Source organism: Prionailurus viverrinus, chromosome C2, assembly GCF_022837055.1.
Source record: "Prionailurus viverrinus isolate Anna chromosome C2, UM_Priviv_1.0, whole genome shotgun sequence".
NCBI lineage: Eukaryota > Metazoa > Chordata > Mammalia > Carnivora > Felidae > Prionailurus > Prionailurus viverrinus.
The window spans coordinates 54,240,005-54,258,245 of NC_062569.1; the positions used below are offsets into that span (position 1 = coordinate 54,240,005).

The following is an 18,241-nucleotide window of genomic DNA, read 5'->3' on the forward strand; positions in this document are numbered from 1 at the left end:
AAAACTGAGACACCTACGCGAGCAAGAGCCCCCGCCCGACTAGCAAGGAAGAGCGCGACGGCTGAATTAATCAAGATCAGGGGGCTCCAGAGCTGAGCGCGGAGCGTTAACCCTTCCAGCCCCGGAGAGTGACAAGGGGGCTTGCAAAAGCGCGGACGGCCAGGGCGAAGATGCCCACGGCAGCCACGCACAGGCTGCCTCTGCCATCTTGGGCGGCTCCGAACGCCCCGAGCTCTACCCCGGAGGCTGGGCGCTCGCGGTTAAGGTCAGAAGCTCAGGAAGCCGCTCCGGCTGCGAGGAGAGGCCGCCTCCCGCAGCCTCTGCGCGCCTTGGGCTCCTCCTTCCGCCCAAGCGTGGCCAAGTGAGGACTGCTCCGGCCGCAGGTAGCCGAGGCGCGGGAGGCGGCGCGCTGGACCCAGAGGAGCGCCCGGGGAGGGGCCGACGGACACGCGGACAGACGGATCCCCCAACCCCCGCCCGGGACATTAGCAACGGTCTGCGCGGGCCATGTGGGGGCCCGGGGTCACAGCCGAGGGCCTGTCGGTGGCGCCCGCACCGCCGCCGCTGCTGCCGCTGCTGCTACTGCTGACGCTGGCGCTCGTGGCGCCCTCGCGGGGCGGCGGGGGCTGCGCGGACCTGGCGTGTGGCGAGCGGGAGCGCTGCTGCGACGCGGCCAACGCCACAGCGGTGCGCTGCTGCAAGCTGCCGCTGCACGCCTTCCTCGACAACGTGGGCTGGTTCGTCCGCAAGCTCTCGGGGCTGCTTATCCTCCTAGTGCTCTTCGCCATCGGCTACTTCCTGCAGCGCATCATCTGCCCCAGCCCACGCAGGTACCCGCGCGGTCAGGCGCGGCCCGGGCAAGCACGACCCGGGCCGCCGGGGGGCGCGGGGCCGCCGGGGGCCGCGGGGCCGCCCGACGACGACGACGACTCGCCCGCGCTAATGCGCGACGAGGCGGCTGCCGGCTCCCAGGACTCACTGCTGGACAGTGGAGGCGGGGGCCGGGGAGGCGGAGGGCGCTCGGCCCCCTCCTGCGCTTCCGAGCACGAGCTTCGCGTAGTCTCGCCGGTCTTCCTGCAGCTGCCCAGCTACGAGGAGGTCAAGTACCTGCCCACCTACGAGGAGTCCATGCGGCTGCAGCAGCTCAGCCCCGGGGAGGTCGTGCTGCCCGTGTCGGTGCTTGGCCGCCCACGAGGCGGCGGCGCCGGGGAGTCAGACGGCGGGGAGGGCCGCTTCCCGCTCATCTGAGCGTCTACCGCCGCTCGAGGACCGCGCGGACAGAACGGGGCTAGGTGGGCTGCGGGTGGGACGCAACGGCCGAGGTGGTACCTGCCACCGCCAACTGCCTCAGACCCCGCCTGGTACCCGGGCCGAATCGCCTGTCGCTCGGCGACTGGGCTGGAGTCACTCCCGTTTCCCCCCCACCCCCGCCCCGTTCCTCCCCCCCCCCCCCACCCCGAGATCTTAAGTTTCCCTACGTTTCATTCGGTTCAAGGAAACGTTAGGCGCGCGCGGCGGGGGCCACAGCAGCGGACAACCCAGGAGCGCAACTTCGAAGACCGTCCCTACCCTCAGCCTCTGCTCAGACTGTGTTCACTCGTAAGTGCCTGCTTTCCGAATCAAAGAGAACACGTGAGCCCTTTCTTGAGTCGGGAGAAAGGTAGCAACCTTTAGGGATGAAGGGAAAGGGACGCAGTTCCATACCTCTCCCTCTTGCCCAGACAGGTCACGGTCTCCGAAGGTAAGCCAAGGGCTAGGAGCCGTGGGGGTGAGCCACCACTGGAGACTGCTGCGCGCGGTCGGGGAGATCAGCTCCTAGGTATGATTGAATCCCTCCCTTACGGAGAACACCCACCCTCCACCAAAAAAAAACTTGCTATCTTCCTGGCCAAGTATAGTCACAGCTGATGGCTCACAATTTGATGAGGAATACCCAGGATATCCAGTTAGGGGGTGTACCTATTGAAGATACAGCATTTAGGTATATTGAAGACCGTATTTGTAATAAGGTACAGTTGGGCTTTTGATTTTTCAATTACTGAGAAGATATTTATATTTATTTGTCTTTTATTTTTATATTTTTACCATGGATTGAACGTATCAGGAGTGTGTGCAGTTAATGACATGATAATCGTCTTTTCCTCTTTTTTAGGTCTTAATGGCCTAAATTGTCATTATTGTTTAATAAAATGTTGGACATTATTTCATTTACAATGGGGGAAAAAAGGAGGCATGGTCAAACGAGAAAACATATGTGACATAAAACACATGACGGATATCTTATTTTCACTATTTGAGATGAATATATTTTATTTTTAGTACTGTGTCATAACATATAACTTTTTGTAATAACTATAGATTGTGTAGTCTAGGTCTTAATTGTGTCATTCACCACATAGTTATATGTAGAAATGATTGATACACGTATGCTGTACCATGAAGCATGATGTCATGCACTTTTCCCTCTATTTTAAAATACATTCCACAACATGATACAAAACATAAGAACTTGTGATGACTTGTGACTTCTCTTCAAAGCCATAATTGTGCAAGTAATGTACTACAGAAGGATTTAGTCAACCTATCCTAAGAAAAAAATAAATGTCATTGTATCAGTTCCACCATCCTATGAAATGTCCTTTAAGCAAATGGTAATTTAAAATAATATATTAAAATGCATATGTATAATGTACATATGTATATTGTCTATGTACAATATACACATTGTATACCATATAATTATTATACTTTATGATTGTCATGAAAAGTAGGAAACAAAGGGTTTCTCTGCTTGTGGAAAGATGAGTGTTATTAAGAAAGATTTTACACGGGAACCACACATATGTACCTAGAAACACTGATTTTATGATTGAAAACTTTGACAGTCCTGAAATTGTATTAGAAGAAACTGATGATTAATTTGAGAAATTATTTAATTGAGAAGTTAATGTGAGAAAATGATTTAAACTTTTAAAGGCGAATAGAAAAAGTCTGGCAGTTCTAAGAAATCTTAAAATGTCTGAATTGTAATAGAACAGAATGGTTTACTCTAAAGTTCTAAAAGCTAATGACCCTGTCATTGAAATCATTTGAAGTGTATTAAATAGAAAAACATTAAAATCTTTCTGTAAATTGTATCAGATGTGTGACTATATGGTATGTATTAAAATATGAAATGTGTATCTTTGTTATTTATAAGCAGTCTTAAGCTGTGAGTTCGCAAAACAATGAGTTGAGACTACATGAATTGACAATGGCACAAGATTTAATGAAATCATAGCATATTGAATAATTGCGTATATTCACGTTAGTCAAACACTATAAATCTTAGTTTTACGTGTGGCTATCAATACTACCCACCATTCAAACAAACTGGAAAGTTGCCTTAATCTTTTAAATTATTTATCCTTTGAGGGTACACTGTTTTAGACACTTCTTCCAATTCACTATATCTGAAACATCAACATAAATATCCATATATATATCCATCCTGTATGTTGTTGCTATTACTAACATCTTGACCTTTGCAACAAAATCTTGTAAAAATATACTTATAATATGAATCAAGTATATTTCCTTTGTATCAACTATGGAACAATTCTCTCCCTAAAATTCAGAATGTCTGTAACGTAACACTAATCATGAAGGAGATTACACTAAATTTTAAAATTACAACAAACTATGTTTGGTTTTTTTCCTAGTCATCACACAAGCTTTTATGCACATCCCTCATTTAATAAAAATGAGTTTGACTCTGTGTTTTTCTTGCACTTCATTGATTTACCAAGCACAATTTTGTGGGAAAAAAATTCTTAAAAACTATTTTTATTAACAATGAATGAATATGTTTCATGGTAACGCAAACACATATATAACATACCACGTTAATACAGAACCTGTGTATTCACATTGCTAAAATATCTGGATAGAAATATTTTTAAGGTACTACGGGCAGTATTTAGATGTTCAATTTTATAGATATTACCTGGAAATTATTTATTACATAGAACTAGTAGAGAATAGAAATGTAAAAAACATTAATGTAGAAAAGTTATTCTCTCACTTGAAAATAATTCATGATATGACGATTTTACTTATTTTCAATCTTTTATATATAGGTCAGAGCACAGGTATATACATATATATATATATACACACACACACACATATATACATATACACACACATATATGTATATATATGTGTATATATATTTATGTATGTATAAAATCACCAGTTGCTTAAAGACATGACTATTTTCTGTTTATATTTTTATATATTATATAATTATACATGTGTATACACACACACATATAAAATAATCTGCTTAAAAGCAATTTTGTTGTTGGTGTTCAATATCATAACAAAGGGGATAATGTCTTCTTGAGATAGAATGACAGTTTTAAGAGGCCATTAAATCAACCATGGAAAATGGCTTTGGCAATTATGCCAAAGGGCATGAGGTGTACTATATAAGGAAAACAAGATTCAATTGTAAAGGCTGAAGGGAATATTAAGGAAATGGCCTCGACAGTTTAAAAGACAATATGCTAAGTACCTTAATGTATTTTATGTATACAGTTTCTCTCAAGTGGAATTAATAAAGGAAACAGTTCATAGCTGGAACTTATTATGTTATAAACATGATGGTGTTCAGATTTATACAATGTTCTGTACTGATTTCTGTAAAAATTTTATGAACATAATTAATTTGGATTTCCAGATTGAAAGAAACAATGATGAATTGTTTTATTTTGAGCAGCCCAGCGTTAACCATCTCTGCAAAACTGTAAGTTGCTGACAACGAATCAGTGATAGAATATTTGGCAAGTTTATATCTGACCTCAGTTTACAATTTACTTTTTCATTCTCCTTTCATCCATTGGTAAAAGATGAAAAGCTAAGGGAAGGTATTTTATCAACAAAGAATGAATCAACAAGCAGCTAACTGTAAGGAATTAAGATATCCTTTCCTCCATAAAGATGGAGGAAAATTTTTAAAAAATAATTAAGACATCCTTCCATCTTTATGAAGGAAAGGATGTCTTAATTCCTTTTTTAAAATTTTGCCTATAAAGTAATCGAATGTCAAATAAAACCAATACTTTGATTATATTTAAATACATATAGAACCTAATTTTATTTATTTTCTTTTACTTACAGAATTTGCTTAAAAAAAAAAAAAGATTTTATTTTTAAGTAGTCCCTACACTTGATGTGAGGTTGGAACTCACAACCCTGAGATCAAGTGTCGCTTGCTCCACTGACTAAGCCAGTCAGGCCGCCCTCAGTTTAAATTTTATGACAAAAATTATACTATGACGGACATTTATGTTTGCCATCAACCTAAAGATTATCACTTTTTTTTCCTCTTCAACTTCTTAGCTAAGCACCTTCATTGTCTTGATTTCTCCTAGTTCTTATTTTCTTTCTTTGTATGTTGTTATTATCTTGCTTTGAATTCTCAGTAGATGTTTTCACTGAAACACATCTTGTAGGACTCCAAGTTTCTCTTTTCTGTGATTTAGTATCACTCTGGTTATGGTTTGGCCTTTTGCACAGTTTCTTCTTTTGATAAATGTTATTTTTCTGAAGTGTTTTCTTTGTTTTTCTGTTTGCATCTGACTTCTCTTGGTTTCCAGTTTTGAGCCAGGTAGTTTTCCTTTTTATTCATGGAAGGACTGTAAACATATTTTTCATTCTTATCCGTAGAGATTTTATCTTGTCACTGAGCAAATGATCGTATCTTTGCATCTCTCTAGAAAGAATTTTCATTTTTCTGGATCTCAAACGGTAATTCTTGATTTACCTTTTTATATTTTGCTTCCTCACTTGAAATTTTCTAGAGAGATTGTCAGCACTTTTCTCCCTGTCTTTCCCCTAAAAATGTGCCCTCTGCTATATTTATAAGGGCAGACAATTAGACCCTTGAATCTTAGTAGTGACAGGGACCTTATTTTGGCTTCCAAACCTCAAGGACATTATTTGTCCATTGACTGCTATATCTTTATGCTTCTAGGTTTTCCTCACAGGCATCTTTGTGGTTTCCTCTGTGTCTGTCATTTTATCTGAGGAATAGTTAACTGTTTTCTTTTCATTCTTGCTCACAGAGATTCTACTTGTTATACTAGATAAAAGATCATATCCTTCTATTCTTATAGAGAGGACCTTATTTGAGCCTTTAGACCTCAAGGATAGTTTGATTTACCATTGATTGCTGTATCTTTTACATTCTTACAGATTTCTGCATGGGCTCTGAACTTCTGTATGTAGTATCAGAGTTTTACTGAGTAGATTAGACACTACCTCTAACTTTACATTTCTTTTATTCCTGCCTCTAGATGATCTTGAAGAATCCCTACTGTAGTGTTTAAGATTTTATCTAAGGAACTGTGAATAGTTTTATCTTCTGCCTCTTTGTTGGCTACATTTGTTTCATCAGAGAAGGGATTAGAACTCTCCACGTTAACACCTGTTTTATTTTGGTTTGTGAGAATTTTTTTCTTATGTATTGACCAAAGATTTTACCAGATCAAAATTAATATTTATTATTTTTCTGTGTCCTAAAAGTATCTTCTCTTCATTTGTAGGTTTAGCTTTTTTCTTGCAAACTGTTCATTGGTTTGTCACATTTCTCCATGTGCATGACCCCTGTTGAGCTAGCCAAATGATCAGATTCCTATAGATTTACACCAGTTTACTTCTTCCTCTGATGTTACAGTCTGTGTCTTTTTTCCATAGCTCCATCTTCTGAGTTTTTCTCTTGGAAGCTCTTCACAGTATTCTTTTAATTTTTCTTTATTTGAAGTATTTCTGTTGACATAAGCATCTGAGACTCTAGAGTTCTATATCTGTGTCTGGGATATAGGGACAATGCTGACTCAGCTTTGCTTGAAAATTAACCTCATATTTCTTTACATTCATCTCTGCACATTACCTGTTGGACTAGGCAAGTGTTTAGATTCTTGAAACTTTTATGTTTTTTAGGGTAAATCTTGTTCTTTGAGTAACTCCATCTTGCATGTTCTTAGGCCACACATCTTCAGTTTGAGAGGCATTAATTTTGGATTCATATTCACAAGGACTACAAGAGTTTTCTTGGCTGAGATCTGGTCCATCCTTACTTTTGTGCACCGAATCAAACATTTCTTCAAATCCACTATAGTCACCTTCCAAACATCATGTCTTTTGTTTGAAGTCTTCAAGTGCATTTCTCTTTTTTCTTGATGGTTTCGATACAGTACTATTGGCTCCAGGTTTTCTTTTGGTGTTTGTTTTTTTTTTAATGTTGTGTGGCTTTCTACATTTTCTTTTGATTGAAAAATATGTACACCATCCCGTGTATGTTCTAATATCTTTTCCTAATACTTGGTTTTCTTTTTTTTTTTTTTTAATGTTTATTTATTTTTGAGAGAGAAAGAGAGTATGAGCAGGGGAGGGGCAGAGAGAGAGAGGGAGACGCAGAATCTGAAGCAGGCTCCAGGCTCTGAGCTGTCAGCATAGAGCCCGATGCAGGGCTCAAACTCACGAACTGTGAGACCATGACCTGAGTCAAAATCGGATGCTCAACCAACTGAGCCACCCAGGTGCCCCTCTACTACTTGGTTTTCCTGAGTATTTTTAACATCTTTTATTATAGCTATTTTAGGTTTTTCTTATAATCTCTCTGATGTATCTGAATCCTTCCTAAGTAAGGTTATGAGGAAGCTTTTAAAATTTGGAGTTGCTGTATCGTAATGCCTGCTGACTCTTCTACTGGCTGCACCTTAGCAGTTTTCCTAAGGTTTTCTTTCATGCCTGTAGGATTTTCTGCCAACTCCCACTTCTGCTTTGGAGCTGTCCTGAGGTTCTTGACACCTGTCAAGTCTTCTCCTGGGTTCTTTTCTTTAGGAGTTTTGTCTGTTGGTGCCCATTGGGTCTTCTCTAGGTTCAATCTTTTCCACAGTTTTCAGAAGTTTCTTGATTGTTGGTTCAGCTAATTCACATTCTCCCTGGGACAGCTGGTAGCTATCCCTAGCTTCTTGTTGATTGTCTTATATTCTAAGGGTCCACCATTTGTTGTGTGATTTTCGTAAGGCCCTTGGTTCCTGTTGAGTCTTCCACTGGGTCCACTTTTCCTAGGTATTCCAAACAAACTCTTGATAGCCCTGAGTGAGGTTTTCACCTTTCCACATTTCCATCTGGGAGAGAAGGAGTTCTGGTTGCTTTTGCTCTCTGGTTGTATTGCTTGCTTTGGTGTTTTTATGAGCTCTTTGATGCCTTCAGATCTTGTATGGAGTCTGCCTTTTCCTCAGTTGTCCCCAGCGGTCTCCCAAGGGTTCTGAGATTTTCTAATGGTTATGATTTGTGCTTTGGACTGTTCTAAGCTTTTTGTGGATGTCACAACCACTTGTTTATTCCTCTAGTCCTGTTGGTGTTTGTAGGAATTCTCTGATACCTGCCAGGTCTCCCAAGGTTCTGGTTTCACTTTAGGTGTTTTCAGTAGCCTCCTGACACCTGCTAGAATTTCTACTGGTTCTGGGTTCAGCTTTCAAGTGTTCCTAAGCTTTCTGTGAACATAATCATCATTTATTTGTTCCACTGGGTCTTCTGGTATTTATAGGAGCCAATAGCTGCCAGGTCTTCTTCCTTGGGTTCTGGTTTTATTTTAGGTGACTTAAGCATTCCTGTGAGGATTCGTAGTTTTTGCTGGGTCTGGTTTGTGCTTTGGCATAGTCCTAAGCTTTCTGTGAAATGTATCACCATTTAGTTGTTCCTGTTTATTTTGGTGTTTGAGGGAGCTCTCTGATACCGGCCAAGTCTTCCACATGTTCTGTCTTCTCCTCAGGTGTTTGAAACCACTTCCTGAGGAGTGTTAGAGTTTCCACAGTTTCTGGACTGTTTGGGGGTCCTCCTAAGCTTTTTGTGGACACCTAATTTCATTTCAATCTGTTTATAATTAATAATTTCATAAGTGAATTTCTGAAACTTATAGTATTATGTGTGAGTTCTGGCAATTAATTTTGGTAAGTTAAATATCATTTCTAGCAACTCTACCTCAGATTTAAAATTTGGTAGGAATTTATATTGTAGCTATTTTTCCAAAGAGTGAAATGCAAACATGTGCACTATTTTAGACATAAGCTTGGCAGCTGCTGTGAGAAGTGGCACTATTCCCTTGCTACCATGATAATGATAACAATGATAACTATAATTCATCGGATGTTTACATGTGGCAGGCACTGTTCAAGGCATCTTTCATATATTATCTCATTTAAAATTCATAACAGGAGGAGCTAAGGACTAACCCCATTTTATAGATGAGAAAAGGGCAGCCAGAGAGGCTGAGTAGTGTGTCCAAAGTCACAGGGGTGATAAGTAGAAGATCCGGGAGGCAGATCCAGCCTCTCTGACTCCAGAGTTAGTACTCTTAACCACTAAATTTTCAACATGCAATTAATTTAACCTCGTAGAATATTTTATTATTAGAGCTGTGGCTATAGCTGCAAAGCGTCACATTAGAATCGTCTTTATTTTTTCACAAGCAAAATATGGTAGCTATTATTTGTTATTTGCTGCTCAAAGGAACTATTATTAGGGGTGCCTGGCTCAGTCAGTTGAGCATCTGACTCTTGATTTGGGCTCATATCATGATCCCCTGGTTCCATGAGTTCAAGCCCCACATTGAACTAATTCTGTGCTGTTAGCACAGAGCCTGCTTGGGATTCTCTCTCTCCCTCTCCCTCTGCCCCTCCCACTGCTCGCATGCTAGCTTTCTCTCTCTCTCTCTCTCTCTCTCTCTCTCTCTCTCTCTCTCTCCCCCCCCACCCCCCCTAAAATAAAATTTTAATTTAAAAAGGTCAAAATTAAAGGAACTATTATTAAAAATATAATGGAATCTAGGCCAGAAATCTTTAATGACTCATAAAATTGTTTGTGGAAACTCATAAATGTTTTATGGATAAAACCTGAAATGGTCAAGAAAAACAACTCATATTGTTTTTTTGTGTTTCGTTCAGCCAGTTCCTTCAACACCCAAGTGTGCCTCCTTCCTGGTCTGACTTCATTAATTTTAAAAATTGAAAAACATTTCTTTAAAATAGCTGGCAAATCTTGTCCAGTATCTTAAAAAAATAATAAAAATAAAGAAAAAAACCAAAGGTTTTTGTATGCTCAGCATAAAAATGAGAAATGTCGAGTGTAACATTATAACTAAATCCTCAATGCCAGCTAATATGGAAACAAGGACAAAATAGCTTCCTAAATTAAGATTGTATTTATATGCTTGTGGTGGAATATGGTTGGTAGAACCTCCTACAGAATAACATAATGATTTAGAGTTGACTGCCCATGTGAATCTCCAGACTCTAGATTTACTAGTTATGTGACCATAAGCAAGTTGCATGGCTTCCTAAGCCTGTTTTCTCTTCTGTAAAGTGGGGAGACTACCCACCTCAGATGGTTGTAATATTAAAGTATGTATAGGAAGCACTTAACATTCATGGGGCCTGAGACATAAAAATGTATTTCAAGTGCCAGTGTATACACACTGGTTGACACTGGGTTCTTGGTATGAAATTCAGATAAAGTTGTGGAAATTCAACAACTTTCCCAGTTAATCATGGGCATCGATGATTTGTGGATTAAGAGTAGAAACACTTTGGGGCGCCTGGGTGGCGCAGTCGGTTAAGCGTCCGACTTCAGCCAGGTCACGATCTCGCGGTCCGTGAGTTCGAGCCCCGCGTCAGGCTCTGGGCTGATGGCTCGGAGCCTGGAGCCTGTTTCCGATTCTGTGTCTCCCTCTCTCTCTGCCCCTCCCCCGTTCACGCTCTGTCTCTCTCTGTCCCAAAAATAAACGTTCAAAAAAAGAAAATTAAAAAAAAAAAAAAAAAAGAGTAGAAACACTTTGATGAAAAACAAAAATTAACTGCACTTTAAAAAGTTGTCAGCTCTTTTTAATGACTGGTTTTGGCTGAGGTGATAGGCTGTGGGTGAAAGATTATGTAGGAAAAGAGAAATGGGATTTGGACAGACAAGGAAGAGTTGGAGTGGCAGACTAAATAAAATGGGAAGGGTTGAGAGTGTGGATACCTTGATGTCAAGGAGCAAGTGTAGTGGGAGAAAGGTAAGAAGTGCTAGAGGTAGGCCAGTGGAGTAGGAGACTGGGATACTGGATCTTGAGACTTCACATATAGAGAAGCTGTGGGTGAGGACAAAGTTGAAGAAGTGGTATTGGAAGTGGGTCCTAGAGAGTGGACACAAGGCCTGTAGAAATAGAAGAGGGTTCAGGTTTCTGGGGGAATATAAGGACAAGTAAAGAAGAGCAAGTCAGTGATGGCAAATGCATGGCCCAATGAACATTGAAACCCACCTCAGGTATGATAGAACTGAGTCTGACATAAAAGTGTTTAGACATTTCTAATTTTTAACCTGAAGAAGAGAAAGCCAAGGGAATATAACTGTCATGAAATATTTAAAAGGCAAACTTATAGAAGTGAAATTAATCTTTTTTTTTTTTAATAGGGCTCCAGAAGGTGGAATGTAAAGGTAAAAAAAAAAAAAATCAAACTACAAATACATCAATTTTCCCATCTGCCCATCCACTCATCCATACACTATTGGTTCAGCCACCCAACCATTCTGTAACTTACACTGAAACTGATTTGAGGTCGTTTGCAAAAAGGGCACACAAAACAAGATCCTCAAAAAGTAATTAAAGGAACCAAGGCAAAAGGGAAAAGCAAAGCTGCAAAAATAAGGTCATACCTTGGTTCTGAGTTTTATAGCAGGAAATAAAAAGTTCAGTTAAAGGATTCAGTGTTTGTAAGTAAAAACCAGAGGTGCTTGAGAGAAGCATAAATCTTCCTGGTACTGAAATCTGGAAGAAGTTTCTCCTGTAAGTTCTCATAAAGAGGACACTGTAGGGACACCTGGCTGGCTCAGTTGGTAGAGCATGCAACTCTTTTTTTTTTTTTTTTTTAAGTTTATTTATTTATTTTGAAAGGGGTGGAAGGGGCAGAGAGACAGGGAGAGAGAATCCCAAGCAGGCTCTGCACTGTCAATACAGAGGCCACTGCAGGGCTTGATCCCACAAAATGTGAGATCATGACCTAAGCCAAGATCAGGAGTCAGAGGCTCAATTGATTGAGCCTCCTAGGTGCCCCAGAACATGTGACTCTGGATCTTGGGGTCATAAATTCATGTTGGGCGTAGAACTTACTAAAAAAAAAAGGTGGGGGGCACCTGGGTGGCTCAGTTGGTTAAACAGTTGAGTCTTGATTTCAGCCCAGGTTATGATCCCAAGGTTTGTGGGTTCAAGCCCTGCATTGGGCTCTGCATTGATAGTACAGAGCCTGCTTGGGATTCTCTCTCTGTCACTCTCTCTGCCTCTCCCCCATTCACATGTGTTCTTTCTCAAAATAAATAACTTTAAAAAACACTGTAATGTCAAGAATGACATATTCAACCATTTTTTCACTAAGTATGTTACATAGGGCTTTTAAACATGAGATCCTCAGTATAGGCATAATATTGTAGATCAGTACAATTTTGCAAGGAACTTAAATAATGTAGTTCAGTAACTCTTAACTCCTAATGACTTGGTCCAATCCCAAAACAGGTTATAGTCTAAGGAATATATAGTCATATAACTTCCAAATACTTCTTCCAAATATTTCCCCCAAGTGTTTTAAAAGTCATTTTTGTTGTTTTTTAACATTACAAAAATGGTATTTAAATACACACATTGACCCTAAAGACTCTACCAAAAAAAAAACCTGTTAGAACTAATAAATAAAGTCAGTAAAGTTGCAGGACACAAAAAATTGTACACCCTTAAAATGAACTATCAGAGAAATTAAGAAAACTATCTCACAATTGCATCAAAAAGAAAAATATACCTAGGAATAAATTTAACCAAGGAAATGGAAGATCTGTACACTGAAAACTATAAGACACTGATGAAAGAAACTGAAAAAGACACAAATAAATGAAATGATATTCTGCTCATCAATTGGAAGAATTGATATTGTTAAAATGGTCGTATTACCCAAAGTGGTGATTCAGTGCAATCCCTACAAAATTCCAATGTCATTTTTCACAGAAATAGAGCAGTCCCAAAATTTGTATGGAAACACAAAAGACTTAAATAGCAAAAGCAATCTTGAGAAAGAAGAACAAAGCTGGAGGTATCACACTTCCTGATTTAAAACCATATTATGGGGCGCCTGGGTGGCTCAGTCGGTTAAGCAGCCGACTTTGGCTCAGGTCATGATCTCGCGGTCCGTGAGTTTGAGCCCCACGTCGGGCTCTGTGCTGACAGCTCAGAGCCTGGAGCCTGTTTCGGATTCTGTGTCTCCCTCTCTCTGACCCTCCCCCGTTCATGCTCTGTCTCTGTCTCAAAAATAAATAAACGTTAAAAAAAAAAACAAACCATATTACACAACTATAGTAATCAAAACAGCATGGTATTGACATAAAAACAGACAATAGATCAATGCAACAGAATAGAGATCCCAGAAGAAAAACCACATATATATGTCAATTAATTTATGACAAAGGAACCAAAAGTGTACAATGGAGAAAGGACAGTTTCTTCAATAAAAGGTGTTGGGAAAACAGGACACATGTCACATGCAGACGAATGAAAGTGAACCTCTAATACCATACACAAATACAACTCAAATGGGTTAAAGACTTGAACATAAGAGCTGACACCATAAAACTCTTGGAAGAAAACATAGGAATGAAGCACCTAGACATAGGTTTAGGCAATGATTTTTTGGATTTGACACCAAAAGCAAAGTCAACAAAAGCAAAAATCAACAAGTGGGACTACATCAAACTAAAAAGCTGCTTTCTGTACAGCAAAGAAAATAAACAAAATGAAAAGCCAACCTACAGAATGGGGAAAAAATGGCAAATCATGTATTTGCTAAAGAGTTTAATATCCAAAACATAAAAAGAATTCATACTACTCCGTAGGAAAAAAAAAAAAATCCTATTTTATTTTTTTAAATTTTTTTTTTCAACGTTTTTTATTTATTTTGGGACAGAGAGAGACAGAGCATGAACGGGGGAGGGGCAGAGAGAGAGGGAGACACAGAATCGGAAACAGGCTCCAGGCTCTGAGCCATCAGCCCAGAGCCCGATGCGGGGCTCGAACTCACGGACCGCGAGATCGTGACCTGGCTGAAGTCGGACGCTTAACCGACTGCGCCACCCAGGCGCCCCAAAAATCCTATTTTAAAAATGGGCAGAGGGGGGCGCCTGGGTGGCTCAGTTGGTTAAGTGTCCAACTTGGGCTCGGGTCACAATCTTGCAGTTTGTGAGTTTGAGCCCCGCGTCAGGCTCTGTGCTGACAACTCAGAGCCTGGAGCCTGCTTCTGATTCTGTGTCTCCCTCTCTCTCTGCCCCTCCCCTGTTCACGCTCTGTCTCTCAATAATAAATAAACGTTAAAAAAAAATAAAAAATAAAAATAAAAATGGGCATAGGATCTGAAAAGACATTTTTCCAAAGAAGACATGAGTACAACAGGTACATGAAAAGGTGCTCAAGATCACTACTCATCAGGGAAATGCAAATCAAAATCACAATGAGATATCACCTCACAACTGTTAGAATAGGTATTCTTGTCTAGAATGACAAAAAATAACAAGTGTTGGTGAGAATGTGGAGAAAAGGGAACACTTGTGCACTGATGGGAATGTAAATTGGTGCAGCCACTGTGGAAAACAGTATGGAGGAGCCTCAAAAAATTAAAACTAGAAATACCACATGATCAAACAATCCCACTTCAGGATATTTAACCAAAGGAAATAAAATCACTATCTTGAAAAGATATCTATACTTCCATGTTCACTGTAGCATTATGTACAATGGCCAAGCCATGGAAACAACAGATGAATGGATAAGGAAATTGGATATACATAATGGAATATTATTCAGACATAAGAAAGAAGGAAATCCTGCCATTTGTGATAATATGGATGGACCTTAGGGCATTGTGCTAAATGAAACAGATGAGACAAAGATGAATACTATATGACCTGACTTACATGCAAACCTAAAAAAGACAAACTCATAAATACAGAGAAAAAATGGGTGGTGGGCAGAGTTAGGGAGGGGAGATAAAATGGGTGAAGGTGGTCAAAGGATACAAACTTCCAGTTATAAGATAAGTAAGTCCTGGGGATCTACCCTACAGCATGGTGACTATAGTTTATAATACTGCATGGTATATATATATTTTTTTTAATTTCTTTTTTTCAACATTTATTTATTTTTGGGACAGAGAGAGACAGAGCATGAACGGGGGATGGGCAGAGAGAGAGGGAGACACAGAATCGGAAACAGGCTCCAGACTCTGAGCCATCAGCCCAGAGCCTGACGCGGGGCTCGAACTCACGGACCGCGAGATCGTGACCTGGCTGAAGTTGGACGCTTAACCGACTGCGCCACCCAGGCGCCCCTGTGCATGGTATATTTGAAAGTTGCTAAGAGAGCAGATCTTAAAAATTCTTATCACAAGGAAAACATTTTTGTAACTGTGTGTGGTGATGGATGTTAACTATACTTACTGTGATCATTTTGCAATATATACAAATATCAAATCATTATGTTTTCCACCTAAAACTAATATGTTATATGTCAATTATATCTCAGTTAAGAGAAAACTCACTTCCCAAGCAGTGGACCAGGTTGTTGAGGATCATGATCCCAGATCCACTGCTTGTTAGGGCTGTGGTTTCAGTTGAATTGTTTAACTTCTTTGTGCCTCAATTTCCTCTTCGGAAGCTAGAAGTAGTGCATCAGAGGGTAAAACTCTTAGAGCCTTGCACTCAGTAAAATCTATATGTGAGGTGGCTGGTATTGTCACTGTAAATGGATTTAAAAGAGGAAGGGTCAAGGCTGACTTAGGCCATGAAGGAGTTTTCTTCATTGAGCTCTGAAGAGCTCTGAATTCCAGAATGTGTCAAAAGCCAACCTTTAGTACTTGCCAAAAGCCTTAAAATATACATAGACTTGATTGAGCAGTTCCCCGATGAAGAATATATCCTATGGAAATAATCAAGGGCCTATGCAAAAATTTGATTACAAGAGATACCCATTTGAAACACTGCTCTAATGGTGAAGTATTGAAATATTGAAAACTCCCTAATTATCCAATAGTAGGACACAGATTAAATAAATTCTGCTCCATCACACAGAGTCATGCTTAGCTTTTAAAATAATGTGTAAAGACACCTATTAATATGGGAGAACGTCCATGATATGTCATTAAATGAAAGGAACCAGTAATAAAATCATGTAACAAACACAGACGAGAAAATTTCTGTTTTTAAACCCATATTTCATGCCACTACACTGAGATATTCCAACAAATGTATAGAATTTTCCAGCCCTTTTATGTTTAAAATTTCAATTACTCAGATACTAACAAGTATATCTTCCTTTAAAAAAAGAAAACATTATGAATAATACTTTTAGGGAGGGGCCAAGATGGTGGAGCAGAATAGATGTTCTCTACTTCTCTCTTCCCTGAAATGCAACTACATCAGCAACAAATGATTTTGCACACCTAGAAAATTGATCTGAGGATTAACACAACAATCTGCATAACTTGAGCCACAGAACTCAGCAGGTATGCGGTGTGGAGAGGTGAACTAGGGGAGAGAGAAGCCCTGGAGGGTAGGGAGCTGTTTTTGTTTGCAGAGAGAGGACAGAGACTGTGGGGAGAGTACAGGAAAGCACTCCCCCTGAAAGCAGCTGGAGAGAAAGAGAGAGTGGAAACACCCACATGGGCTGAATAAGAAAGGGAGAAAAGAGAAAGGAGAGGGTTTCAATACCATTAGGACTCTATAAATAGGAGACACAGAGTTCGAAATTCCACAGTTCAATACCTGGTGGTGCTCTGGTGGGAAGCAGACAGCGAAGTCCGAAGTCCGAGGGGTCCTGGGCCACACAGGGAGAGGTGGTTTCCCTGCAGGGAGGATATTTTATAGAGAGGGTGCAGCCTCCCCACAGGAAAAGGTCCCGGCAGACCCCAGAGAATAGTCCTGGTGTTGGAACAAGGACTCTGGAGTGAGGTGAAGCCTGGCGCCAGTCTTGTGTTGTGATTTGCCATAATCTCTAAACTTCTGCTGCTGCCCAATTGCGTGAACTTTTTCTGGGGTGGGCTGGCACCAAGACGCAATCTCTGGGCCTCTGCAGCAGCGCGATCACTCGAGTGTTCCTGGGGGGTAAACCGGGACCCGGCCATTGCTCGGTGAGACCCTCCCCTAGAGGATCGGAGTGGGCCAAAGCTGCAGGGCCTTCAGAAGTGAGTGGTTAGGAAACAGCCCCGTTGGATAAAATTTGGGAGAGAGGTGCTGCCTGGCAGGCTGACGGCTTGGACATGGACATGGACAGTGTAGAAGCAGGCGTGGACGGAAGCCAGAGACAAAGGAGGAGTGTCTGGTGGCTAGTCGCTGAGAGCACAGATTCTGATGCTAGCGACTGGGAAACTGGGTGACTCCATTTTCTCTTCTCCCATGACTGCACATACATGCACACGAGCGCCACACCAATCTACCACCATAAGCTAAGAAACGCCACCTAGTGGAGAATGGAGCCGTTACATTGAGCCCCGTCCAACTGCGGCAACTGAGCCCTACAGGACAACCAATAGTCTCTCCACCTGCTTAGTGTACAGACTATAAAGTGCTTCATAGTTTGACTTCTAGGGGAAACTGGATGTAATTTCATTCAGATTTCATCCTGTTCACTGGTCCAACTATTCATTTTTTTTCTTTTGCTTTTCTTTTCTTATTCTTGGATACAGATAGTGAAAATTTTTTTTCTGTTTTTATTAAAAAAATTTAACTATATTCTTTATTTCTTTTTGTAAATTTTCATTCTATTTTACCTTATTTCATTTTATTCTATTTTATTGTATACTTTTTTTTTAAAGTTTTCTTCCTTTTTTTTCTTTCCTTTTCTCTCTATTCTATCAAGCTTCTTTCAGCAACCAGATCAAAACACATCTAGGATATAGCTTCCTTTATTTTATTTTTTGTGTTGTTTTAAATTTTTTAATTTTTAATGTTTATTTTAGTAATTCTTTTGCTTCTTCCAAAATGATGAAAAGAAGGAATTCATCCCAAAAGAAAGAACAGGAAGAAATGACAGCCAAGGACTTAATAAATACAGATATAAGCAAGATGTCTGAACTAGAATTTAAAATCACATTAATAAGAATACTAGCTGGGGTTGACAAAAGCA

General features: G+C 40.4%; 1 protein-coding gene across 9 annotated transcripts in view; it reads left to right on the forward strand.

Annotated features, from left to right (window-relative positions):
• The first annotated feature begins 254 nt into the window (after positions 1-254).
• CC2H3orf80 (chromosome C2 C3orf80 homolog) overlaps positions 255-18,241 on the forward strand; it is a 41,563-nt gene continuing 23,576 nt past the window's right edge. For 6 of the 9 annotated variants that reach the window (XM_047875763.1, XM_047875762.1, XM_047875764.1 and 3 more), the window contains exons 1-2: positions 255-1,292; positions 1,496-1,599. In XM_047875763.1, the coding sequence (XP_047731719.1) occupies positions 508-1,248 (741 nt within the window). In that variant the 5' untranslated portion in view covers positions 255-507 and the 3' untranslated portion in view covers positions 1,249-1,292; positions 1,496-1,599. Of the gene's footprint in view, positions 1,293-1,495; positions 1,600-1,721; positions 1,820-4,762; positions 4,790-18,241 lie in introns of all 9 variants that reach the window. The other 3 variants (XM_047875769.1, XM_047875768.1, XM_047875767.1) reach the window with 3 other exon arrangements.